At 43.4% G+C, this 27,736-nt stretch overlaps 1 protein-coding gene across 2 annotated transcripts; it reads right to left on the bottom strand.

Annotated features, from left to right (window-relative positions):
• Nucleotides 1-492: 492 nt before the first annotated feature.
• Nucleotides 493-27,708, bottom strand: NUDC (nuclear distribution C, dynein complex regulator). 2 transcript variants are annotated; one of them, XM_056557404.1, is made up of 9 exons: nucleotides 27,498-27,708; nucleotides 16,266-16,343; nucleotides 15,980-16,180; nucleotides 14,621-14,680; nucleotides 12,924-13,052; nucleotides 5,506-5,700; nucleotides 3,780-3,863; nucleotides 3,572-3,690; nucleotides 493-1,018 (listed from the first exon to the last, which is right to left on the bottom strand). In XM_056557404.1, the coding sequence occupies exons 1-9, from the start codon at nucleotides 27,570-27,572 to the stop codon at nucleotides 967-969; spliced, it is 993 nt and encodes a 330-aa protein (XP_056413379.1). In that variant the 5' UTR covers nucleotides 27,573-27,708; the 3' UTR covers nucleotides 493-966. The 2 variants fall into 2 exon arrangements, with proteins under 2 accessions (XP_056413379.1, XP_056413380.1); XM_056557405.1 differs by lacking the exon at nucleotides 27,498-27,708 and adding an exon at nucleotides 27,341-27,479.
• Nucleotides 27,709-27,736: the final 28 nt, after the last annotated feature.

Consider the following 27,736-nt stretch of genomic DNA (forward strand, 5'->3'; position numbering starts at 1 on the left):
TTCACACAATAAAATGTCATTGTCATGTACATGTCTAGTCTAGTATCTTTTTTAATTGAATCATTCCCTTAAGCTTTAGCTCACAATTGGGTATTGTAATCTGCATTAATAAACCAAAACCAGGACTGAGAAAGCATCAGATCTTACCATATATAATGCGCAGCATCGTTCCTGCCCCCAGGGATGATTAGGATATGAAGTTTGCAAGTCTCCTCCACTGCCCCCATAAGTGGTCCCCTGGGCAGGGAGTTATACTTACCTAGTTCTGACGGTAATCACACCCTCTGTGTGATTGACAGCCTGTGTCACCGCTCTGCTCAGTACACTGAATATATATATATATATATATATATATATATATACATACACACACACACGTTCAAATCTGTGATCATGGTGGTGGCTACTGAATACAATCCATGTAAATGTGGCCTTAAGTCTACATCCACAAAGATCCACCTAAAGATCCACAAAAATATATAGAAGACACAATTTTAGATTCAGCAGCTTTTATACAATATTTTCAAGTCTAGGCTTATTCTTAGTAGCTGTTTACACAGCAGACTAAACAGACATAAAAAGAAGAAAACTATGAAGAAAACAAGGCAATGAATAATGAAATGAATACACTTTTATTTAAAAGCACAGCACCATGCCTCGCCACATTCCATCCATCCTTGGAGCTGTGATGTAACATGTAGAAGCTCAAACCATCATCACCTTCTGTACCACTTTAACCTAAAAGCAGTTACACCTGGGATTTTTTAAGGACTTGTTCAGACAGCACAGTACAGGCAGCACATTGATACAATGTTCCTCATAAAACACTGCTTCAATGCATTGTACTGCACAGGCATTGCCATTATAGATTGCTGCTGTTGCCAAGAAATAATGCTGTAATTTTGCTTGCATACAGCCAGCCAAAGTGATCTTCCAATGAACCGTAAGGATTTCAATATTTAAGGATTAGCTAAATTTTGCTTTGGAGAAATCCATTTCTGGGTGCTGTTCCATGAACCTTAAGGGGGAAAAAAATTATAACATTTCAATCAATCATGTGCACCAAATATCATATTCTTGTCTTAGTAGTTGTAATACATCTCTCAGTTACCCCTGACATTAATGGCATATTGCTCCACTCTCCCTTAAAAAGGGAAACCTACAGACTGTTCACTTACACTAAACCCAATATACTGGGTTATAGTGTGGGTGACAGCGCCCCAAAGTTGCAAAGTTCTGGCCCTTTGTTCCCCTATTGCTTCTGTGTGTAATGGAGACTGAACTGGCTTGCAGAGCACCCTGCCTCCCCTATAAACAGCATTATGCCCACCCCTGAAATGAATATTCTAGTTTCTTTACGATCATGTCCTAGTGATGTATGATGTTACTACCAACCGACTTCATTGAGTCTGCAGCAAATCTGCTGCATTATTTTTGATGTGGAATTTCCTCTGAGGATTATGTACTTGTGAAGGTACCTTACATGGGCACTGTCCGATTCAAAGATGTTTAATATGTTGTACATCTTAGCAAAACATTAACCTTTCTAATATACTTCGTAAGAAAATGTTATTTCCTTTTTATAGAAATCATGGCTTTGTACAAACTAAAGCACTGGCATGGACAAAGTGCAGTAAGAGAGGGTGGGCTAGCACTCCTCTGTGCTCTCTCCTGCCTGATGGCACTCCTCTGTGCTCTCTCTCTCCTGCCTGATGGCACTCCTCTGTGCTCTCTCTCTCCTGCCTGATGGCACTCCTCTGTGCTCTCTCTCTCTCCTGCCTGATGGCACTCCTCTGTGCTCTCTCTCTCTCTCTCCTGCCTGATGGCACTCCTCTGTGCTCTCTCTCTCTCCTGCCTGATGGCACTCCTCTGTGCTCTCTCTCTCTCCTGCCTGATGGCACTCCTCTGTGCTCTCTCTCTCTCTCCTGCCTGATGGCACTCCTCTGTGCTCTCTCTCTCTCTCCTGCCTGATGGCACTCCTCTGTGCTCTCTCTCTCTCCTGCCTGATGGCACTCCTCTGTGCTCTCTCTCTCTCCTGCCTGATGGCACTCCTCTGTGCTCTCTCTCTCTCCTGCCTGATGGCACTCCTCTGTGCTCTCTCTCTCTCCTGCCTGATGGCACTCCTCTGTGCTCTCTCTCTCTCCTGCCTGATGGCACTCCTCTGTGCTCTCTCTCTCTCCTGCCTGATGGCACTCCTCTGTGCTCTCTCTCTCTCCTGCCTGATGGCACTCCTCTGTGCTCTCTCTCTCTCCTGCCTGATGGCACTCCTCTGTGCTCTCTCTCTCTCCTGCCTGATGGCACTCCTCTGTGCTCTCTCTCTCTCCTGCCTGATGGCACTCCTCTGTGCTCTCTCTCTCTCTCTCCTGCCTGATGGCACTCCTCTGTGCTCTCTCTCTCTCTCTCCTGCCTGATGGCACTCCTCTGTGCTCTCTCTCTCTCTCTCCTGCCTGATGGCACTCCTCTGTGCTCTCTCTCTCTCCTGCCTGATGGCACTCCTCTGTGCTCTCTCTCTCTCCTGCCTGATGGCACTCCTCTGTGCTCTCTCTCTCTCCTGCCTGATGGCACTCCTCTGTGCGCTCTCTCTCCTGCCTGATGGCACTCCTCTGTGCGCTCTCTCTCCTGCCTGATGGCACTCCTCTGTGCGCTCTCTCTCCTGCCTGATGGCACTCCTCTGTGCGCTCTCTCTCCTGCCTGATGGCACTCTTCTGTGCGCTCTCTCTCCTGCCTGATGGCACTCCTCTGTGCGCTCTCTCTCCTGCCTGATGGCACTCCTCTGTGCGCTCTCTCTCCTGCCTGATGGCACTCCTCTGTGCGCTCTCTCTCCTGCCTGATGGCACTCCTCTGTGCGCTCTCTCTCCTGCCTGATGGCACTCCTCTGTGCGCTCTCTCTCCTGCCTGATGGCACTCCTCTGTGCGCTCTCTCTCCTGCCTGATGGCACTCCTCTGTGCGCTCTCTCTCCTGCCTGATGGCACTCCTCTGTGCGCTCTCTCTCCTGCCTGATGGCACTCCTCTGTGCGCTCTCTCTCCTGCAGATTTTGGTGCTACTTTCTAGGCTAGTTCAACAGCACATTTACTGTTTGGGCTGGGTTCACATATTGTGTTAATAATCTGTTTACCAGCCATATATAGTTTACATTCTCTGTACAGCAAAATCGTGAAGCCAGAAAACACAATGCTTGTATAAAAGTTTCAAAAGTGTGTAATCCAATATATTTTCTCTCTTTAGGAGTCCAGTTCTGTTGTTCTTAATATCTATGACTCATTCCGTACACCTTAAAAGGGGCTGCCAGCTCTGGACCATGTTTCTCAGACTGGGCCCATAGTGTGAATACAAATTAATAATGGCTGAAAATCAATGCCTGCCACAAGAATATCTACATTATTCATTAATAATAGCCTATGCTTCAATATATAATTTAAAAAAAATCCCAGCCTGCTGTGTTAATATAGCAGTCGAAGCTAAATTATGCAAATGTATTTCAAATATAGAATAACTATTTTTGCCATCTCTGAATAATCACAAAAGTGGAAACCGTGAAAAAACCTGTTTTAAGTTTCAATGTCACTCACTTTTTCAGGATGTCCTGCTTTTTCTGTTCCTCTGAAGTAGGAAGGCCCATTGATTTCTGCCTCTGATCATACATCATTTTTTCTACCATACTGCGTGTTTCTCCATCTAAGTCAGAGAGCTGGAATATAATACTTTAGGTGAATGGAGTCCTATAACATAATGGATGATTCTGTCCCCAAATACATAGATGCAGGGTTTTATTTTTACCTTAGAGTTTTCAGGATTAATCTTCTTGGTATTAATTTCAGGCTCTGTCTTGATAACATTACTCCACCATTCCATAGTGTTGATCTACAAGAAATTCTGGGTCAGCAACCAAACAAAAGAATTCTCCAACCTAAAATACAGACTGTTGCCCTGGTAGCCATACGTTATTATTGGGGACAGTTTCATGTTTGTTAAGTCAGTTATAATAGGAGATGCGATTTGCAATTGCTTGTCATTGTAGTTTAGATGGTGTTCCCAAGCATGGAGGCTCCAATAAAGGGATACAAACAGTGAATACAGTCCCATAATAAAAAGGACAGAAAATATTGATATGAATTTTTCTAAGTGCTGTTTTAATAATGTTAGTATGGTTAATCAATAAAGAGACTGCCTAGCTGTTGCAACTATTTTAAGCAGATAAAAATAAGGACTGTGTTTATATAATAAGGCTGCATTTACATATGGACTAGTGCCTCCATGGCACAGATACTATTTCTAAAGCTCATATGGTCTGTATTCGTATGTGTTCACGACGTAAAGGCATAAAAACACGTTCATTACTATGACCTGCATGGACCCAATCATAGTACACTAGTCACTACGTTCGGGTCATTTTCTGAGTGCCCCAGACTTTGGATTTGGATACAAAATTGTGATCATCCATGTTACTATGGCATGGAGGCATTAATGGCGTTGTGAATGCAGCCTATGCAGATCCATCTCATGCATGCCTATACCAATACAAATCCATATATAGAATAGGGAGTTTGCTGCAGATTTCATCCCTCTACACTAAATTAGATAAAATCTGCACATTTACAAGCTGATTTTTATTTAAAATTTTTACAATTTTCCTTTATTATTAACAGAACATTACAGGATATCATTCCAATACACATAATACACTGGTTCCTGATTATATAATTTACCCGGGCACTTAACACATAAAAGAAAAAAAAAAAAAAAAAAGAAAGAAAAATTCTCCCCTCACCTCCACAATCAACCTCTATTTAACCATCTATTCCAAATAAGACCAAATTTATCCGATAGTCCCCGTTTCGTATAAATTGCTTTCTCCCAGACCACCAGCTTCTCCATCTTCCTGATAAGATGTTTTTTAGTCGGGGGGTCTGAGGCTTTCCAAGATTGTGCTATATAACAATCTTCCAAGAGCGATTTTAGTATAGCCAGGTATTATTAAACTATCCAAGTATCCCAATATACAGATTTTTGATTCCATCGGAACTACAAGCTGATGCTTACAGAAAAAATCTGCACCACGAAGTACTTTCCATAACATGTAGAGGAGATCTGAAAATTTCATCTTCAAGATTCATACTAGAGGATGAGCGAAGTTACAGCGATTCGATTCGTGACGAACCTCACGGCTCGGCAGTTGCTGACTTTAGCCTGCATAAGTTAATTCAGCTTTCAGGTGCCCTGGTAGGCTGGAACAGGTCGGATCACTGTAACTTCGCTCATCTCTATTTCATACTTTTACTATAATATATTGTGGATTTTACATGTGCAGCATTTACACTAAAAATGAATTTAATGCCATAAATGCAAATTAAAAAAATATTATTGATCTTGTACACTGGGAAGCAAGATATGGAGTTTATTAAGTGATTTTATACCAATGACAGGAAATAAAATGCAAAATAAAGACAAGTGAGTACATTAAATGGATTCACTTTTACCTTTCAGCCAATGCAAGCATCCTCACCTTCTCTAGATGCACAGTCACCACCTTGCCATCTTCTATTAACCAGGAACACTCTTCTACCTTGATTTCATTGTAAAGCTCACCATCAAGCACAGGCTTTTGCCCTTTAAGCCCAACACTAAACTTTCTCCGTCGAATATCCACTACCACATCCTTACTTTTCAGACGGAAAGAAACAGGGAATGGAATAACTAACTGCAAAAGAAAGAGGAAAAACAGTAACTCATTAACCAGCAGAGATGTGCAGAAAGTAGTATTGGTGGTCGAGGGTTTCAGCCCACAGACTTAAAAAGGGGTACTGCACTGGAAAACATTATTTATTTCAATCAAGTGGTGCCAGAAAGTTAAACAGATTTGTAAATTACTTCTATAAAAAATATATTAACCCTTCCAGTACTTAGCTGCTATATGCTCCACAGAAAGTGCTTTTCTTTTAGAATTTCCTTTCTGTCTGACCACAGTGCTCTCTGCTGACACACTCTGGACAGTTCCTAAAATGGACAGAGGTGTCAGCAGAGAGCACTGTGGTCAGACAGAAATGTCCTGTGTAGACTTCAAGGCTGTGCTCAGGTGTGGGTATTCACCTAATCCCCAAGTGCAAGTCTATGTAAGATAGTACCATGAGCAGTACAGCTAATGCTTAATGCTAAATATTCAGACACTCACTGTTAGATGCTTTGCAGTAGTATTTTCTTTATTCGATCATTTTTGTAGAAAAATTCAGAGCTGTGAATATTTGAAGCTTGCAGATGTACATACGGCATACAACCGGCCCAGCAGAGATATCAGACAATAGTCGGGAGCCATCAGTAAGGGGGCGTTCCCCTGAAACGTCGCGTCAGACCCGGATGGCTCCCGACTATTGTCTGATATCTCTGCTGGGCCGGTTGTATGCCGTATGTACATCTGCAAGCTTCAAATATTCACAGCTCTGAATTTTTCTACAAAAATGATCGAATAAAGAAAATACTACTGCAAAGCATCTAACAGTGAGTGTCTGAATATTTAGCATTAAGCATCAGCTGTACTGCTCATGGTACTATCTTACATAGACTTGCACTGTGGTCAGACTGAAAAGAACTTCCTGTGGAGCATATAGCAGCTGATAAGTACTGGAAGGATTAATATATAATATAAATTTAATAATATAAAATTATAATATAATATTTTTAATAAAAGTAAATCACAAATCTGTTTAACTTTCTGCCACCAGTTGATAAGAAAATAAAAACGTTGTCCAGTGGAGTATCCCTTTAATAATTTGCCGAGACAAAAATGACTGATATTTGTCTCAGATGGCAATAAATCATAGCTCAGCTTTCATTTCTCAAATTGCTCTGGTAGAAATAAAGAGGAGCTGTAATTGGTAATCAGAATTTTTTCTGGTCTGAGCCATGAACTTCTAAAAGGAAAAGATCTCCAGGTCTAAATCATACAAGCATAGTGCTCTCCCCCCCCCCCCCCCATTTATTTAAAATGCAAGACCACCCCATCTAAATAGATGGAAAATTTCAAAGCTATCTTTACAGTGCAGGGAACATTAAGTAAATATCACAAATTTTAAAAATATCTGAAAAGGAAATTACACAATATTTAACCTCAGTGATACAGACAATTTTTATTTTTGTTTTATTTAATTTTTCCTCATGCAAGAGATATAACTCGCAATTTTTTTTCTACAGAACAATATATATGCATGATATTTGCAGGAATAATTGTAATGACCTCTTATGTTTTAACAAAAAATAAAATATTTGTCTGACGTTATCTTTCTTTTGTGCGTCAGTAAGATTACTACAATTTCAAATTTGCCTTTTTTTTTTACTAAAAAGTTTTACTATTTCTTGTGATGGAGCTCAAATGTAACAGTTTATCCATTTATAACAGGTCTACTATACACTCTAATGTTCTCCAGATCTTCTGCTTCTCTCTGCGGCTGTACGGAGGACTGCTGCCTTTCCCTGTGCAATGCTTTTGTGCAGGCGTTGCCGGTTCTTATTTACTTGTTCTCTGTTCTAGTGGGGTATATACAGATCTTTTCTTTCCTATATCTCAGCTCATCTTGTGCTCTACTGCCACCTAGGGTCTATACTAGTTCATAACCGTTATGACATTGTATTTACTTATGCTCTTTTTATATTATGATCTTGCCACCAGGTAACTCCTGTCTGTTACAGTTTTAGTTATCTACCTCAATATTGTGCTGTATATTCTGCTCAGTCTCAGTCAGTTCGATAGGTGTCAGATCACCTGAAGCCCTGCAGGGTAGACAGCCGCCCCCCCCCCCCCCCCCCCCCAGCACAAAGGAAAAGTGAGCTGAAATATTTAGCTCTATTCACTGCACTGCGCTGAGCTGAGGTCCCACCTGTATTTACTGACTTGTCTTTGCCAGGCTGCTGCAGAGACACCTGGTGGCCAAACTTTTAGGGGATAATTCAAACAGGCCAATCTATAATATATTAAAAGGGGTACTCCACTGGCCAGCATTTGGAACATTTAGCTCCAAACGCTGTGTGCGTGCTGCAGGGGTTAGCCACGCTCCCTAGTGCCTCCAGGCCACGCGTGGCGATAGACATTCCCCCTCCCATAGACTTGCATTGAAGGGGCGTGGCCTGTCATCACAAGTGGCATGGCCGACCCCTGTAGCACGCACACAGCGTTTGGAACTAAATGTTCTGAACGCTGACCAGTGGAGTACCCCTTTAAATTTCATGGATGGTGACAGGTACTTTTTAAAATTGCCCTATTCTGACCCCTAAAACTTTCTTATTTTTCCATATATGGCGCTGTACCAGGGATAATTTTTGTGCAGTGATCTTTAGTTTTTATTGGTACCACTTTTGCGTATGTGACTTTTTGATCACTTTCTTACGGGATGGTATAAGAAAAAAAAAATTACTGATGCTTTTACACCGTTCAGAATTAACATGATATTTTAACTCTTTCCCACTGGCATGAGAGTGGGATTGGGACATCATCCCACTGTGTAGCAGGCTGCCCCCCTGTTGGAATCGACAGCCAGTGATGGCTAGGCTATTACAATTAAAATCACAAAAATGACCTGTGAGAAGTTCCAAAGATACTAGTCCAGTGGACAAGAACCGAATGGTGGGGGCTAGGACACATATGTGTAGTATCTGGATCAATAAATGATCTCTTAAGTGAGAAACACACCAGGAGGTTGCAAAAATAACAGCATAAAATGTACAGTAAACAAAGTGCAACTTGGTATAAAGTGCATGAGTCAAAAATTTGACTACTAGGCTATACCAACACTAAGGTGCAATAATAGGTTATGCTGTGCAACACTGAGCTCAATCTGAGTTACCAAGGATTGGTACAGAGGTAGAAAATATATGCAAAAAAAATAAAAAAAGTAGAGAAACAGAAAGAACAAGCATATATCAGCATAGTACCTAACATAGTGAAATATACAACCTGGTGTGTAGGGCCTAGCCAGCCACCAGAGCAGACGTTTTGCTTCACGCTTCAACTGGGCTGTGGGCAATGAATGAAACTACCTCTTATTTATGTTGCCTTTGAGACAATCACATATGGCTCCCTAGATCAGCTGATGGCGGTGAAAAGCTTGTATGCATAATGGCGTCATTGGTGCGTGCATAGTAACACTATGGCAGGCGGAGGAGCCCGTTAAACACATCAGAGGTAAACATTACCTGATGCAGCCAACATACAGAGAGACCAACGGCATCATATGATGATTCCTATGTAGCATGATGACGCAGCCGAGGTCAGCTGACCGGGTCAAAGTCATGTGACCGCGGCGGAGGCGGGGTTAAAGATCGGCCCCAGATTATGCGCACCAATGTCAACACGGCGTGGTAGCGCATAGTGATACGGCTGCGGTCAGCTGATCAAGGTGCGGTCATGTGGTCACATAAAGCAAACAGTGTCCACTGAGGGACAATTGGAAATCGTTTTGACCCTCTTCAGGTAAGGATACCAGAGACATGATGGCGGATAGAACCATCGGCCGCCATGTTTCGGGAATAAAAGAAACACATCTTGGACCTCCTAAACGGCAACTGTATAACCAGAACATATTAGTGTAGTGATAATAAAAAGAATATGATGAGCATATAATGAAAATGTTGTGGTGGCAGAGAAAACATATATACCGTATTTATCGGCGTATAACACGCACCTTTTAGGCTAAAATTTTTAGCCTAAAGTCTATGTGCGTGTTATACACCGATACACCCCCAGGAAAGGCAGGGGAGAGAGGCCGTCGCTGCCGGCTTCTCTCCCCCTGCCTTTCCTGGGGTCTAGAGCCCTGCTGCCGGCCCTTCTCTCCCCCCTGGCTATCGGAGCCGCTGCCCGTTCTGTCCCCCTGACAATCGGTACCGGCGCCCCATTGCCGGCGCCGATAGCCAGGGGGAGAGAATCGGCGCCGACAGCCAGGGGGAGAGAAGGGGCAGTGGCACCCATTGCCGGCGCTGCTGCCCCGTTGCCTCCCCCCATCCCCGGTGGCATAATTACCTGAGTCGGGTCCGCGCTGCTGCAGGCCTCCGGCGTGCATCCCCTTCGTCGTTGCTATGCGCTGCACGTCAGTGCGCCGCGCCGTGCATAGCGGACCCGACCCAGGTAATTATGCCACCGGGGATGGGGGGGAGGCAACAGGGCAGCGGCGCCGGCAATGGGTGCCACTGCCCCTTCTCTCCCCCTGGCTGTCGGCGCCCCTTCTCTCCCCCTGGCTATCGGCGCCGGCAATGGGGCGCCGGTACCGATTGTCAGGGGGACAGAACGGGCAGTGGCGCCGATAGCCAGGGGGAGAGAAGCGGCGGCAGCAGGGCTCTAGACCCCAGGAAAGGCAGGGGGAGAGAAGCGGGCAGCGACGGCCTCTCCCCCCCTGCCTTTCCTGGGGGTATATCGGGGTATACACGCGCACACACGCACCCTCATTTTACCATGGATATTTGGGTAAAAAACTTTTTTTTACCCAAATATCCTTGGTAAAATGAGGGTGCATGTTATAGGCCGGTGCGTGGTATACCCCGATAAATACGGTAATTGAAAAATAAAAAGAAAAGAAAAAGATATAGACTCATTGACTCATTTGACTTTATACCAAGTTACACTTTGTTTACTGTACATTTTATGCTGTTATTTTTGCAACCTCCTGGTGTGTTTCTCACTTAAGAGATCATTTATTGATCCAGATACTACACATATATGTGCCTTTCTATGTGTCCTAGTCCCCACCATTCGGTTCTTGTCCACTGGACTAGTATCTTTGGAATTTCTCACAGGTCATTTTTGTGATTTTAAAGGAGTACTCCGATGCACCAACCAAAACATGCCACAATGTAGCCCATGAACGTACCTTTTAAACGACCCCTCTTTCATCTAAAATGGCCCAGCCATTATTGAGTTATTGCTGCCCCAAGTTTCCGTTACTTCCGGGTTCTCTTTCCACGCTCTGTAAAAAACTACTTCTCCCAGCATGCCCGCTCCTGATTTCCGCCCAGCTCCTGCCCTCCCCCGTAGCTCCCCTGCTCGGCCCCCTCCCTAAATTATAATATTGCACGCCCCCTCCTCTCCCACTTATTTCCCTATCCCCGCCTCACAGAATACGTCCTACTCACATGGTCGCCGAGCTCCAATAAGATTTCGGCCGCCGCTGCGTGCGCACGCAGGTAGCTCAGCTCTGCGAATATATGAATAGATTACTGAGATGGGGAGTGGCCGACTCGGGACTGGGCGGCCGGAAGAGCCCGCAGTGACTCATGGGAGCGATGAGTCACCGGGCGAAGATGGCGGCGGCGCCTAAGAAGCAGCGGTCGAGCCTCATGGATTGAAGAAAAAGGAGCCAGCTTCCGGTCGGAGAAGAAATGCGGGAGAAGACCAGGAAAAGAGCCATAAGGCTGCAGCCTTAGGGCCCAGGTACCCGCTAGCTCATCTCCTGATGCTATTCATATTTTCGGTTTGTACCCTATGCAACCAATAGTGTTTTGTTTTGATGGTTTACTGTACGGGTTATTCTGTCAACTCTATAGACACGCCTAATGTGGCGAATGTCGATTCGTTCTTATGTTGCTGTGTATTACTGATTATCACTGTTCATATTTTGTACTATTCCAAATTATCGGGAATAGGAATGTTCTCCTTGTGTTATATATTGGGAAATAAAAATATAAAATAAAAAATGAATAAAAAAAAGAGCCATAAGGATAAGGTAAGTAATTTACAATGTTATATAACTTTGTTTTAGGCTTCATTTGCCCTTAAAAAAAACGAGCATAGGAGTACTCCTTTAATTGTTCTCATCATGTATTATGTTTTTGAATTGTTTGTTTGTTTAAACTCTTGTAATAAAGTATAATCTTTGATCCACATAAACACATCTGTTTTCTTCGTAATCCGGTATTATATACCAGAGATGCCAGAATATATATTGGTTGCTGTGATATAATGTCTCATACTGACCTTCTCCCTGACACTCATATGCTGCTAGCAGGGGATTTTAATAACATTCCAGACGCCTACTGTGATAAAATATGATGCTGTTGATCACTACATGATGGCCTGGGGTCTAAATTTGGTAACTTGTTGGCAGAACTGGGCTTATTTGATCCAAGGCGCTTGCGCCACCCCAGTGTGCAATAACTAGAGATGAGCGAACTTACAGTAAATTCGATTCGTCACAAACGTCTCGGCTCGGCTCTTGATGACTTTTCCTGCATAAATTACTTCAGCTTTCAGGTGCTCCGGTGGGCTGGAAAAGGTGGATACAGTCCTAGGAAAGAGTCTCCTAGGACTGTATCCACCTTTTCCAGCCCACCGGAGCACCTGAAGGCTGAACTAATATACGCAGGATAAGTCATCAACTGCCGAGCCGAGAAGTTCGTGACGAATCAAATTTACTGTAAGTTTGCTCATCTCTAGCAATAACATTGCTCTCACTCCTCGTGATAGACCTAGCCTGGGCTCTAAGAAAAGCATAGTCTGCAACCTGTCTTGCTGATGGAGAAGCTTTCTTTGTAGGTGTTTATAGACCTAAAAAAACATTTTCAATAAAAAATATCTGATTTAATAGGACCATATTGCAATACCCTGCACAGCTAAAGTTTGGAAGCATGGTTGCCCTTTTAGTCTTACTACCCCTATCAATCAGTGATGGCAAATACTAGCAATATAACATTTTACAAGATTGGAATTGCCCTTTTAAAGGGGTTATCTAAGATTAGAAAATCAGAGCAGATTTCATATAAACAGTGCAACTATTGTGCTCAGGCATGTGGTATCGCAGCACAGTTCAGTTGGAGAAAATGGAGTCAAGTTGTATTACCACACACAACCTGAGGTGTGTATTTCTTCCAAAAAATAAATAAAAAACAGACTGTTTCTCTGTGCCTGGATAACCCTTTCAGGTCTAAGTACAGAAACTCCACACTTACATCTACTTCAGAAAGGGTCTGTGTCCAGCGATAGTTAGGAAGGTCTGCTCCATTGCCTGAATTGGGCTTAAGCTTCCCTTTGTCTTTTTCATCTTCTTCCTCCTCCTCATTATCCTCATCATCACCACCCTGTATGGTATGACATGGAGTGTAAAGGTCAGATTTAGACAAGAAACTGAGGTTTACATTTTTTTTATATCAGGGTATGATTTAGGCTGGGTTTCCGCACAAGCTTTTTTTCTGGCAGTTTTGGAATACGGTCGCTACAACTTTTTTGCCAAAGCCAGAAGTGTATTGAAAAGGAATGGGAAATATAAAAGGACTTCTACTTCTCCTCCCTTATGGATCCACTTCTGACTTTGGTTCAAAAACTGCAGTGGCAGTATTCCCAAAACTGCCAGGAAAAAACGACTGTGGAAACCTAGTCTGAAGAGGTTGTCTGGTTAATAAAAATTTATCCCTCCCATCTATCCACAGGATCAGACTGCTGGGACCCCCTGCAATATCCAGAATGGGCCCAGCTTATTACCTCCGAGCGCTCTGTTCCCCACCTTCCAAGAAGAACTGTTCTCGGCAGATACAACCCACTCCACCAATAACAGACGAGACATAGCTAAAGCCAATGATTGGTAGAACGGGCTGCCACTGCAGTGACCAGTTTATCGCGGAAAGTGGGGGCCAGAGCACTGGGAGGTAATATCGAACAACCGCACCCAATCCTTCCCAAACTTCTCTCCTATTCAGTGGATAGACTATAAGTTTTCAATAACCAGACAACCTTGCTCACATGTTCACTGGTCAAGACACATTTTAAATTACTGTACATTTCTATGTGTATACTACAGCTAAATGAACACACTAATAACCAGTAACACATGAATAAACCTTGTGCATGTATTGCTATAGAGCAGTAATTTGCAACCTATAATACTGCCCCTTTGTACAAAATTTCATACAAAATTGTCCTTTCTTTTTGATTTTTACAGCCTCTTTAAGCCACAATTTCATCACAGTTTAGCCTCACCTACTCTATGTCATCATCAAAGGTCCTTCAGCCAGTCTCATCATAGCTCAGCATCAGCTGGACCCCTCTCCAGTACAGTGTAGAATAAAATACTATGGCGCCTCCTGCTTCTGCCCAGGGTGAGTGCGTCAGTTCATATGGCCCCAGCTGCCAAAATTATTGGCAAATTGTTTCCTTTCGGCACAATGTCAATAACCCCATTTTCGGCTGATAATATTCAGCAGCCAAATTTTCAGTGCATCGCTAGTGATCAAGAGAAATGGCAGGTTCCTAGAGCTAAATTTCAGCTGTCCATCAAAGGTCTGGACAGGCCATATATTAATGATACATTTTTGTTTTTCCTTTAATAAATCTGTAAAGAAATCTGTTTTGAGCGCAAATGAATAAGTAAAACTATTTAATTTCAGCATGTGACTGCAACATAAAATGTGAAAAAAAGGGGAAAAAAGGGTCTGAAGACTTTCTGAATGCACTGTATATAGTTCTGTTTTACTTGTTTGAAAACACAATAACATTGTGAGTAACTGCACATACAATTTGTATCGTATGAAAATGTATATGGTACCAGTACAGCCTCTTTCTGTTTTCACATACAGTATATTTCATGCGGGGGATGTGTCATACATTAAGAAAAAAAATTAAATAAAACACCTTGAGTGGTCCTCAGCGTTACCTTCTGTTTCTCCGCATTGTCACCTTGCATGTTCTCTTGTTCTCTCTCTCTAGCTTTGTTCTGGAAATAATAAGAAAAAAGTGAGACAAAATGTAAACTGCAGAAAACAAATATATCAACACAGTACAATAGGGGACTATTACCTGCAATCTGTAGACTGTATGCCATAGTATAGCAGTGATCAATGTCATCGGCGCTCCTTTACTAACGCCTGCTATGGCTAGCAGCAGTAAAGAAGCGACGATCGGACACACGGAGCAGGGTAAGGGACCTCCGGCCGTCCTCACAGCTGATCAGGACACCGCGGTGATCACGATCAGCATCCCTGAGCTAAACGGCAGTTAACTTCAGGACTTTTAGACGCCACGATCAACTTTGATCGCAGCGTCTAAAGGGTTAATGTGGGTCCCGGCTAAGAGGTCCGCTTAGCTGCTGAGCGCACTGCATAGTTTGGGAGCGGAGAGTGCAGGCAGCTTACCGTACCTCCATGATACCTGCCGGCGGGACTCCCGCCTGCAGGTATCAGGGACATTTGCACGAGTACAAGTACTTGTGCAAATGTCCAGTATCAGTCCCGATACTGATACCAGTATTGGTATCGAGACATCCCTAGTAACCATCCCCCACCATCAGCTCCAAAAATGGTACAGTTTGCTTTTATAGCCTAACATATCCAAAAGGTGCCTGCAGCACTTAGCAGCAAATACAGCTAACAGAAATCTGTCATCTTTTAGATAATTCTCAAAGCTCAAGTGGACAACCCCTGAAAATACGGCAGCATCTAATAGCTGGTTATCAGAGTTATGTTTGATCCCAGCTGTTTAAGTGGTGTAAGGGTTCATTGGCACCACGATTCTTACATATGGGGACTGGATCCGGCTGGGAGAAGTGAAAACCAGGCGTTCCTGTATCCCAGCCGGCCCCGGCCCTCATATCATTAATTTGAATGAGCCAACCGGAGTCATTTTTGCCCCGTATCCTGTTTTATGACCAGACTTAAAACCGTAGTATACAACGGTTTTAAGTCCAGTGACAAAACCATATACAGGGCAAAATGAGCCGACCAGAGTCACTATCTGACTCCGGTCGGCTCATTCAAATGAATGAGATGGGGGCCGGGTCTGGCTGGGATACGGGAGCGCACAGTTTTCACATCTCACAGCCGGATCCGGTCCCCGTATGTAAGAATCGTGGTGTGAATGCACCCTAATACACACAGCACTCACAATGACACCATGACATACTGTACATTTACATCAGTTTGCAGAAACTGTAGAGTTCTTATGAGGTAATGTGCATCACTGAACAGAAAGGGGTTAGGATAACCCATAATAATTACCAGCCTAATATTTGCACTACCTTGTCAATTTCTTTCTGAAGTTTTTCAGCCTCTTCCTCAGTGAGTTCTGTGATTCGTGGCTCCCTGGGTTCCATCGCTTTCTGTTTAGCTGCTTGCTCTTGTTCCCGTTTTGCAGCATTACGCTCTTGCTGCTCAGCTGCTTTCTGTTCCTTTGCTGAACTGGCAAGTTTATTGTGGTGTCGGAAAGCATCAGTTATTAACTGGAAAGACAACAATTCATTTATTATCTGATTATCTGTATAAGACCTTAAAGTTTATCATGTCCACTACATGAAGCGCTCTTACCTTCTCAGCTGCTCCAGTGTCCCCACCTACAAAGAAATCAGTTTTTCTTCTTAGAAAACTGAAGAAAGTATTTATTAACTGAAAAAAAAAGAAAAAGGTAGGCAAGTTAAGATCTACTAAGACAGTACTAATTATCCTTTATCATCTCTTGACTCAACCATAACCACTCACGCTCCTAAAGTGTGCACCTTCCAATTGGAGAGCTAAAAGTAGCTGCCAGACCACCCAGATGATGTCCCATGGACACAAGGGGTCCAAGCATGCTATAAAAAATGTCTGTACCCTTTCCCCACAATGGGGGAGATTTATCAAAACCTGCGTAGAGGAAGAGTGGTGCAGTTGCCCATAACAACCAGTTTGATTTTTTTCCTTTGAGGCCTGTGTTGCTATGGGCAACTGCACCACTTCCTCTACACAGGTTTTGATAAATATCCCCCTGACCGTATGTACTGTCAGTACAGTGGCCGTTGAAAAATGAGGGGAGAACAAGAGGGAGAAAAATTAGTGCACGTGCAGTCTATCTCCCGCTATAAACATCGGCGCCCGATGGACCCCATTATATATAGTCAATGGGATCCATGGGAACCCGTTGTTGCCCGTTGTGCTCCATCCTGATAAATGCCCATTATGCTGCTGTTCCTCTATATGGTGTACTATAAAGACAGAGGGACATTTATCAACAACAACTTGACAACCATTTTTTTCTTTTAATTAAATAAAAGCAGACAAAAAAAATAAAAAAATAAAGAAGCAATCTGATATTACATGTTATTAGATATGACAAGTTACAGTAATTCGATTAGTCCCGAACCTCGCGGCTCAGCAGTTGCTGACTTTAGCCTGTATCAATTAGTTCAGCTTTCAGGTGCTCCGGTGGGCTGGAGACTCTCTCCTAGGACTGTATCCACCTTTTCCAGCCCACCCGGAGCACCTGAAAGCTGAACTCATTGATGCAGGCTAAAGTTAGCAACCGCCGAGCCGCGAGGCTCGTGACGAATCGAATCACTGTAACATCACTCATCTCTACATGTTATATAATGCCCAGAAATAGTGCTATTCCTCAACTACGCCTAACAGGATGATGCAAAAGGATGATTATCTTGCGGCCACAGATATGCAACAAACAAAATAACAGGACAGGAAACAAGGAAATCTCTGTCCACCATGTTGAAAAATAAACTTGTCAAATGGAGGAGGCCAGCCAACACTTAAATGGGCACTGTCAGAGCCAAAAACTTTTTATATGTTGTTACAGATGAAAATTAAAGTTGTTTTGTTTTGTAATATGGTTGTTGTTTAATAAAGAAAACAGCTCCTAAAACTCCCCACCACTAGGGGTCCCCATACCTACTGGGGCACGAACCAGTTCTGCAGCAGCATCAGGCTTGTCCATGAGTCATGGACAACAGATGACTGATGGACAAGGCTGCATGAGCAGACACACCAATCCCCTCCCACCACAAGTGAGGGACACGCCCCCTTCCCCCGAGAGGATTTCTAACACTGTGAGCTAATGAAAAGAAGAGATATACTGTGATATCCAGCTCACCACCATGTCAAAGGTGCGCGGAAGCATGAGGACAGCACGCGTAGAGAAGCCAGAAACAAAGGGGAATTCCAGCACCACGGTCAAGGAGTAAGAACACCGCTTTATTAATTCATCGACAGGAACACAGCATGCACGAACCAAGGAGTGATGCGTTTTGGCGGACATAGCCGCCGTACTCATACTGCACATACCCAAGAATCCATCCCCTCTATATAGGGGGAGGGCTCCACTCACTGCCAGGTTAAACATCTGGATAGATTAGGGTGAAACACTCCCACCAAACAGACGGGGACTTACATGTGATCTTCACCACAAATGTCAATGTGCGATTGGAAAATAACCCATAAAGTAACATAATTATGTACCTTTATATATGGGTTATTTTCCACTCACACATTGATCTACAGAGACATTAGCATTATTAGACATATCAACACCACAACAGTTGTAGATAGTGTTTGCTCCATCCTCCTTACCTGTATATAAAACATATCCTGCTCTGCCAGTTTGTACCCCATTCATTTTGGGGCTAATGGATGTCAGCGTAAGGCTGGGTTCACACCACGTTTTTTCCCCATACAGGAGCGCATACGGCAGGGGGGAGCTAAAACCTCGCGCTCCCGTATGCCTTTCTATGCGCTCCCGTATGTAATTCATTTCAATGAGCCGGCCGGAGTGAAACGTTCGGTTGGCTCATTTTTGCGCTGTATGCGCTTTTACAACCGGACCTAAAACCGTGGTTGACCACAGTTTTAGGTCCGGGGAAAAAGCGCATACAGCGCAAAAATGAGCCAACCGATCGTTTCACTCCGGCCGGCTCATTGAAATGAATTACATACGGGAGCGCATAGAAAGGCATACGGGAGCGCGAGGTTTTAGCTCCCCCCTGCCGTATGCGCTCCCGTATGGAAGAAAACGTGATGTGAACCAGTCCTAATATGGTTTATATACATGGTATAAGTTTTTAACATTTGTGTCTGTTTTATTGTTTGGGCCATATTTAGTATTTTTATTATTAACATATGGTTTGGATACTGAGTGTTAGAAAATGTCTGCACAGTCATTGACTTTATGGGGGAGATTTATCAAAACCTGTGCAAAGGAAAAGTTGTCCAGTTGCCCATAGCAACCAATCAGATCGCTTCTTTCATTTTGCAGAGGCCTTGTTAAAAATGAAAGAACTTATCTAATTTTCCTCTGGACAGGTTTTGATAAATCTCCCCCTATATTTTCACTTTTGCGTACATAACAGTTAGCAATTAATAGTTAGTGGTTATATAAACTGCCACATACTCTGATACTGTCACGGTTAGGTTTCATTTATTTTGTAACACATTTGTGGTGAAGATCACATGTTAAGTCCCCGTCTGTGTGGTGGGAGTGTTTCACCCTAATCATTCCAGGGGTTTCACCTGGCGTTGGGTGGAGCCCTCACCCTATATAGAGGGGATGGATTCTTTGGTATGTGCAGTACGACTAAGGTGGCTACGCCCGCCGAAACGCGTCACTCCTTGGTTCGTGCATGCTGTGTTCCTGTTGATGAATTAATAAAGCAGCATTCTTTATCAGTGACCATGGTGCTGGAATTCCCCTTTGTTTTTGGCTAATGAAAAGAAGGATTGGTACTGGACATTTGCACGAGTACTTGTACAAATGTCCCCAATACACGTTTCATGGAGGGGCCCTGTGCACGCTACCGAACTATGCAGTGTGCAGTATCTGAGCGCGTGCATCATAGCCGGGACCTGTGGCTAATGCTGAACATCACTGATTGCTGTGATGTCCAGCATTAACCCTTTAGACACAGCAATTGGAGCTGCAACAATTAATTGATAAAATAGATTAAATTCGACAACGGGATTCGTTGTCAACAAATCCAGTTATTGAATAATCACCTGATTAGTTGTCCACGGTCAGGAGGCTGCTGCTGGCAGGTGGCCGGTCAAGCGCGAGTACCGAAAATCCTGCAGCAGCCTCAGTACAGTCTCAGGCTGAGACTTTGAGCTCCACCCTCCGATCAGTGTTACCAGTTAGGAGTAGGGATGTCCCCATACCGGTACTAGTATCGGGGCCGATACTAGCCATTTCCATGGTATCGGGGACTCAATGTTCAATGTCCCCGATACCAAATCTAGTGCTGGGCGGTATGACTAAAAATGCATATCACAGTATTTTTTATGGTGGTTCCACGGTATTCAACAAATAATATATTACCCTGTAACTTGCCCTGTAAATAAACATATTGGGGGACATGTATCATTATTTGTGTATGGTAGAAGCAGTTTACCCCTTTTCCCGAATTCTAAATTATGTGCAGAAGCGCTAAATTTATCAATCAAGCGCAAGGAGCTTCATAAATTGCGGGTAAATATAGTAATCTCCTCAATCCACTCTTTGGAAAAAAGAATCAAATGATTTAGAGCATCTTGCTATGTTAAGTCCAAGATGGCTTATATTTGCGCAAAAAAAAAAAAAAAAAAAACAGCTCTTGCGGCAAAATTTTGGGTGCAAAAAAAAAAAAAGTATGCAGTTAATAAATCCATGTGTACTATAGATGTCACTCCAAGGTACCCTGATTCAGCCACATCTGGAGGACATGCTCTACCAAAACGTACGCAAAAAAAAATGCGCAAAAAAGGGATTGCGCAAAATTTTGCCCCAAAAAAATACACACAAAACAGGGGTAAAATCTTTGATACATGTTCCCCATTGGATGTACAGTGTGTAGTTAGCTTTTGTGAAACAATAAATCCCAGCATGTCCACACAGCATTATAAAACACAAACAGGATTTCAACAGCACTCCAAAAGTGGAAACCCTGTTTGAATCCTGTATTGCTACAGCGCGAGATCTTGGCTTTATCCTACAGGTACCCACCACAATCACCTTGAGGTTGTGCTGCTGTATACCATTTTTTTTTCTAAATTTATAATAAATATCGGTGACAGAGGCTTAAAAATGTCTAAAATAAAAATACATGTACATGGTCTGGATTAAGTACTGAGTAATTTTATATTTAATTTTTTTTGTGGGATCTGACAGTTGTCCGGTAAAAGAAACAACCTGTGTATGGTGTCAAAAAGTATAATATAATGCAATTAGCCTTAATGTCAAAAAGTATAATATAATGTAATTAGCCTTAATGTCAAAAAGTATAATATAATGCAATTAGCCTTAATGTCAAAAAGTATAATATAATGTAATTAGCCATTATACATAGTTCCTCCATATGGGCTGAGCTGTCCGACTTGTAGCTGTGACATCACATCACACAGGGAATACAGAGCTCCTATCCCTGCACACCCCCTAAGTCAGTGGTCCCCAAACTGAGGCCCTCCAGATGTTGCAAGACTACAACTCCCAGCATGCCTGGACAGCCAACGGCTGTCCAGGCATGCTGGGAATTGTAGTTTTGCAACATCTGGAGGGCCACAGTTTGGGAACCACTACCCTAAATGTACCACTGTCAGGTATGAAAACATCTACTTACCTCCCCGCTGCTCTTCTGATGTCACTCCTGTCCAACTATTGTCCCTGGTGCACTCCTTTTTCCCGGGTTTCATGTGGTCAATACACCATGCTGCGGCTCAGCAATCACTGGCCGCAATGATATCCCATCTAGGCCAGTAATAACTGGGTGGAAATCTGACGTATCATGCCCGAGAAAACAAAGGCACTCGGGGGCAGCAGGAGGTTAGTAGATTTTTATTTATTTTTATACCTGACAGAATGGTAAATTTGCTAAAAAAATAAATAAAACTATCCCAGAGTACTCATATACATATTATACTTTTGACAGAATTAAAATGTGAAAGTAAAACAGAAGAATAAACGTGTTCATTTTGGGACATCCCTTTCGCTGTTGGTATTCCACTGCAAACTTTACGCAGTGTGCACAAAGCAGCCACATTTTGCTGGTTGAATTTTTGCAGTGCGGACGAGGCCTAAAAAAGCAGTAAGGCAGGGTTCATACTGTGAACATCGGGGGAAATTTATCAAAACCTGTCCAGGCCAATCAGATTGCTTCTTTCATTTTGCCGAGGCCTTTTAAAAAAAATAAAAATAAAATAAAAATGAAAGAAGCAATCTGATTGGTTGCTATGGGTAACTTAGCAACTTTTCCTCTGAACAGGTTTTGATACATCTCCCCCATTGTCGGCAATGTATTTCTCCAGAAATATGAGAAAGATAAGTCTATTAGCAATGGAATATCAGCGGTAGAAGCGGCAGCTGAAATCCTGTAATGTTGACTATGCAGCAGATTCTCCTGCACTGAAAATATCAAGGAAACTTCTAAGCAATTCCGCAGTGTGAACTTAAAGGGGTACTCCGGTGGAAAACTTTTTTTTTTTTTTTTTAATCAACTAGTGCCAGAAAGTGCCAGACTAGTGCCAGAAAAGTAAAGTGATCTTTACAGTGGCAACCACTAGGAAGGCCAAACTGCAACTCCCAGCATTGCCAAAGGCTGTCTGGGCATGCTGGGAGTTGTAGTTTTGCAACATCTGGAGGGTCACAGTTTGGAGACCACTGTTACAGTGGTGCCCAAACGGTAGCCCTCCAGATGTTGCCAAACTACAACTCTCAGCATGCCTAGACTGCCCAGGCATGCTGGTAGTTGTAGTTCTGTAACATCTGTCCCTTCAGATTTTTCAATTTTCATGACATTTTTGAAAATTGCTGCTCTACTTTGAAGCCCTCTAATTTTTTCAAAAATATGTCCGTTTTATGATGCCAACATAAAGTGGACATATTGTATTTGTGAATAAAAATAACATTTATTGCAAATATCCATTTTCCTTACAAGCAGAGAGCTTCAAAGTTAGATAAATGCAAAATTTTCATGAAATTTGGGGATTTTCACCAAAAAAGGATGCAAGTAACCCCAAAGATTTACCACCAAAATAAAGTAGAATGTCACAAAAAAAAATCTCAGAATCAGAATATTCGGTAAAAGCGTTTGAGTTATGAATTCGTAAAGTGATGGTGGTCAGAATTGCGAAAAAGGGCTCAGTCCTTAAAGCGAACCCGTCAGATCACTGCGATCTCAGTGGCCGCTATTAAACCATTAGATAACCACAGTCTAAGTGACAGCAGTGTCTAAAGGGATCTTATATCCATCCCTGGTGGTCTAGTGGGGGGGAATCGTACTATTTTGGTTGAAATTATTTTATCTACCAGGACAAGTGGATTTTCTTGAGGGACAAGTAGATTGTGTTCCGCTTTAGTCCCTTGGACAAGTAGTTTTTTTATTTTTTTATTTCCACACCCCTAACATCTGACCACTGTAACTTTAAAGGAGATCTATAGTGAAAAATAACTTATCCCTTATCCGAAGGGTAGGAGATAAGTTATAGATCGCGGGGGGTCAGAGCGCTGGGGCCCCCCGCGATCTCCGGTACTGGGCCGCAGCAATGTACAGGTAAGGGGGCGTCCCCGCATGACGCGGCGGCCGACACGCCCCCTCCATGTACCCCATAGAGATACATGGAGGGGGCGTGTCTGCCGCGGCTTTCTGCTGGGGATGAAACTTCACTTCCTGCAGACTGCCGCGGCCCCGTCCAGGAGATTCGGGGGGCCCCAGCGCTCGGACCCCCCGCGATCTATAACTTATCCACTATCCTTTGGATAGGGAATAAGTTATTTTGCGCTGGAGTACTCCTTTAAGCATTAATAACTCTGGGATGCTTTTACTTTTCATGCCGATTCAGAGATAGTTTTTTCGTGGCATATTCTACTTCATGTTAGTGGTAAATTTTTGTCGATACTCGCATCATTTCTTGGTGAAAAATTCCAAAATATTATGAAAATTTTTTAAATTATGCATTTTTCTAACTTTGAAGCTCTCTGCTTGTAAGGAAAACAGACATCCCAAATAAATTATAGTCTGAAGAAACACCATGTTGGTGTGAAACAGTGCTGGACAGGTGGACGTGAGATTTTAACTCACCATGCACGTTTGATTTTTGCACCTTTTTTATCTTTTTTCTTAATATGGACTACCAATAAAGGAATTTTTTCACTTCCAAGTGGAGCTGGAGCTTCCCCGTGTCCTTCCCCACCCCTCCCCCTACCTCTTGTTGGATCTGCTGTCACTTGTGTTTGTTGGCGTACGAACCCACCTTTTGTATGCGCTTTTAACTGCACCCCGAATTAAAGATTGATCACCAGAAGCGGTGAGTGAACTCTCTTCATTTCTCTACTCTCTATTGCCGTGTTATTTGAATGTCTTAGAGATTGAGCACCTCGGCCAGCTCACCAGTATATCCACATGCTCGCACTCGTAAGAGCAGCCTGAATCTTCTATTAACCTGATAGTGCCGACCGCTGTATCTCTATTTGCCCAAATAAATGATATATTGATTCACATATACAATACGTCTACTTTATGTTTCCATCATAAAGTTGACATGTTTTTACTTTTGGAAGACACCAGAGGGCTTCAAAGTATAGCAGCAATTTTCCAATTTTTCGCAAAATTTTCAAAATCGGAATTTTTCAGGGACCAGTTCAGTTTTGAAGTGGATTTGAAGGGCCTTCATAATAGAAATCCCCCATTAATGACCCCATAAAAATTGCACCCTTCAAAGTATTAAAAATGACATTCAGTAAGTGTGTTAACCCTTTAGGTATTTCACAGGAATAGCAGCAAAGTGAAGGAGAAAATTCAAAATCTTCATTTTTTACACTCGCATGTTCTTGTAGACCCATTTTTTTTTTTTTTTTTTTTTTTTACAAGGGGTAAAAGGAAAAAAGCCCCCAAAATTTGTAACCCAATTTCTCTAGAGTAAGGAAATACCTCATACTTGTATGTGAAGTGTTCGGCGGGCGCAGTAGAGGGCTCAGAGGGAAGGAGCAACAATGGGATTTTGGAGAGTGAGTTTTGCTGAAATGGTTTTTCAGGGGCATGTCACATTTAGGAAGCCCCCAAATTTACAATTTTTACAAAGAGTAATGGGAGAAAATAACCCCCAAAATTTGTAACCCCATCTCTGAGTATAGAACTTTACATCCACATATGGGGTATGTTCTTACTCAGAAGAAATAGGGTTACAAATTTTGGGGGGATTTTTTCTTATTTTCCCTTGTGAAAATGAAAAATTTAGGGCAACACCAGCATTTTAGTGCAAAAAAATGTTTTTTTTTCCTCATTATCCCAGCCAACTTTAATGAAAATTCGTCAAAGACCTGTGGGGTGTTAAGGCTCACTATACCCCTTGTTACGTTCCGTGAGGGGTGTAGTTTCCAAAATGGGGTCACATGTGGGTATTTATTTTTTTGCGTTTATGTCAGAACCGCTGTAAAATCAGCCACCCCTGTGCAAAGCCCCAATTTAGGCCTCAAATGTACATGGTGCGCTCTCACGCCTGAGCCTTGTTATGCATCCTCAGAGCATTTTACGCCTACATATGGGGTATTTCTGTACTCAGGAGAAATTGTGTTACAAATTTTGGGGTTCTTTTTTTTTCCTTTTACCGCTTGTGAAAATAAAAAGTATGGGGCAACACTAGCATGTTAGTGTACATTTTTTTTTACACTAACAGGCTGGAGTAGACCCCAACTTTTCCTTTTCATAAGGGGTAAAAGGAGAAAAAGCCCCCAAAATTTGTAGTGCAATTTCTCCCGAGTACGGAGATACCCCATATGTGGCCCTAAACTGTTTCCTTGAAATACGACAGGGCTCCGAAGTGAGAGAGTGCCATGCACATTTGAGGACTAAATTAGGGATTGCATAGGGGTGGACATTGGGAATCACTGGAGTAGAATACCCCCTATCAGGGTGCCTCCAGCTGTTGCTAAACTCCCAGCATGCCTGGACAGTCAGTGGCTATTCGGAAAATGCTGGGAGTTGTTTTGCAACAGCTGGAGGCTCCGTTTTGGAAACACTGCCGTACAATACGTTTTTCATTTTTATTGGGGGGTGGGGGAGATAGGACAGTGTAAGGGGGGGGTGTATATGTAGTGTTTTACCCTTTATTATGTGTTAGTGTAGTGTTTTTAGGGTACATTTGCACTGGTGTGTTACGGTGAGTTTCCTGCTAGGAGTTTGCGCTGCAGCGAAAAGTTTGCCGCAGCTCAAACTTGAAGCAGAAAACTCACTGTAAACTCGCCCGAGTCAATGTACCCTGCACATTCACATGGGGGGCAAACGTCCAGCTGTTTCAAAACTACAACTCCCAACATGTACTGACAGACCATGCATGCTGGGAGTTGTACTTTTGCAACAGCTGGATGCACACTGGTTGGAAAACCTTCAGTTAGGTTCTGTTACCTAACTCAGTATTTTCCAACCAGTGTGCCTTTAGCTGTTGCAAAACTACAACTCTCAGCATGTACGGATCACCCAAGGGCATGCTGGGAGATGTAGTTATGCAACACCTGGAGGCACGCAACTACAACTCCCAGCATGCCGAAACAGCTGTTTGGGCATGCTGGGATTTGCAGTTTTGCAACATCTGGAGGGCTTCAGTTTAGAGACCACTGCACAGTGATCTCCAAACTGTGGCCCTCTAGATCTTGCAAAACTACAAATCCTGGCATTCCCAAACAGCACACTGCTGTGTGGGCATGCTAGGAGTTGTAGTTTTGCAAGATCTAGAGGGCCATAGTTTAGAGGTCACTGCACAGTAATCTCCAAACTGCAGTCCTCAAGCTGTTGCAAAACTACAAATCCCAGCATGCCCAAACAGCCATCTGGACATGCTGGGAGTTGTAGTTTTGAAACAGCTGGAGGGTTACAGTTTAGAGACCACTGTATCGTGGTCTGACACTGTAGCCCTCCAGATGATGTTAAGCAACTCACCGGCTTCTGTAGTCTGCAGCAGGGAGCCAGCCGCACAATATCGCTGCCCGCCAATCATCGCCGCCGATGGCTAAGTGACCTCTGGTGCCGGTCACAGGATGGTTCCCCCATTCTGCACCTGCTATTGTGGGTGGGCAGAACGGGGGAACAGAACACCCCCCCCCCCCCCGATCTGCTATTGGTTGTCGCTTCTTGACCTCCTATCCTTTCGGGGGATCGTGGGTGTCTTTGACAACCGCGATCCCCCTTATATTCTGGGTCACCATAGACCCGTATGACCCGGAATCGGCGCAAATTGCCAGTGTGAGTTCACCGGCAATTTGCGGCTAGCTCCGACATGGGGTATCTCAGGACCCCCCTGGGCATTTGCACGGGATGCCTGATTTACGATTTCAGCAGGCATCCCAGTCCTTAACGAACAAAAACCCAGGGCGTATCCATACACCCTGGGTCCTTAAGGGGTTAATAATGGTCTATAACGGGCTAAAAACGGATAATGTAAAAATCCCATAGACTTTAATGGGATTTTCTAACGGTTGTATGGGATTTTGGAACGGCTGATTTTCAGGTTCTCTTATAACGGAACATTGAACGAATCTTTAAAACGGATACATTTTATAGTGTGAATGCAGCCTAAGACCCCCTTGTAAGTCACTGTTGGCTTTGAAGGCTGACTGGTATCTTTCTCCAGCTGTATGGGAATAGGAATACTAGGACCTCATTTACATCATGTTTATATTCTCCTTCATGGATACAGATGGGGCTAAGCTTCATGCCTGTACCCGGAGGGGGCGCTGTTCATACAGAACACTCCACTCCTGGACCTTCCATGACAAATACCGGCTGCAATACAAAAGCAATGAATGACTTCACCCCCGCTCACCTCCTGCACGCCCCCCTCATGCTGCTGAGCCATAGCAAGTAACACCGCATCAAACCGCTCCTCATCCGCCGCCATGTTGCTCCGTTGGGCACACGTTGTACGGTTTCCGTGTAAATGAAACCTTCCTCGCTGCTCCGCAGTAAGCAGCCAATCAGAGAAGCCGGCGGCTCACACTGACCTCATTGCTATAGCGACCTAACCGAAACGGGCGGCGCTCTGTACTAGGAAGCGCTCTATGG

Source organism: Hyla sarda, chromosome 2, assembly GCF_029499605.1.
Source record: "Hyla sarda isolate aHylSar1 chromosome 2, aHylSar1.hap1, whole genome shotgun sequence".
Taxonomy (NCBI): Eukaryota; Metazoa; Chordata; class Amphibia; order Anura; family Hylidae; genus Hyla; species Hyla sarda.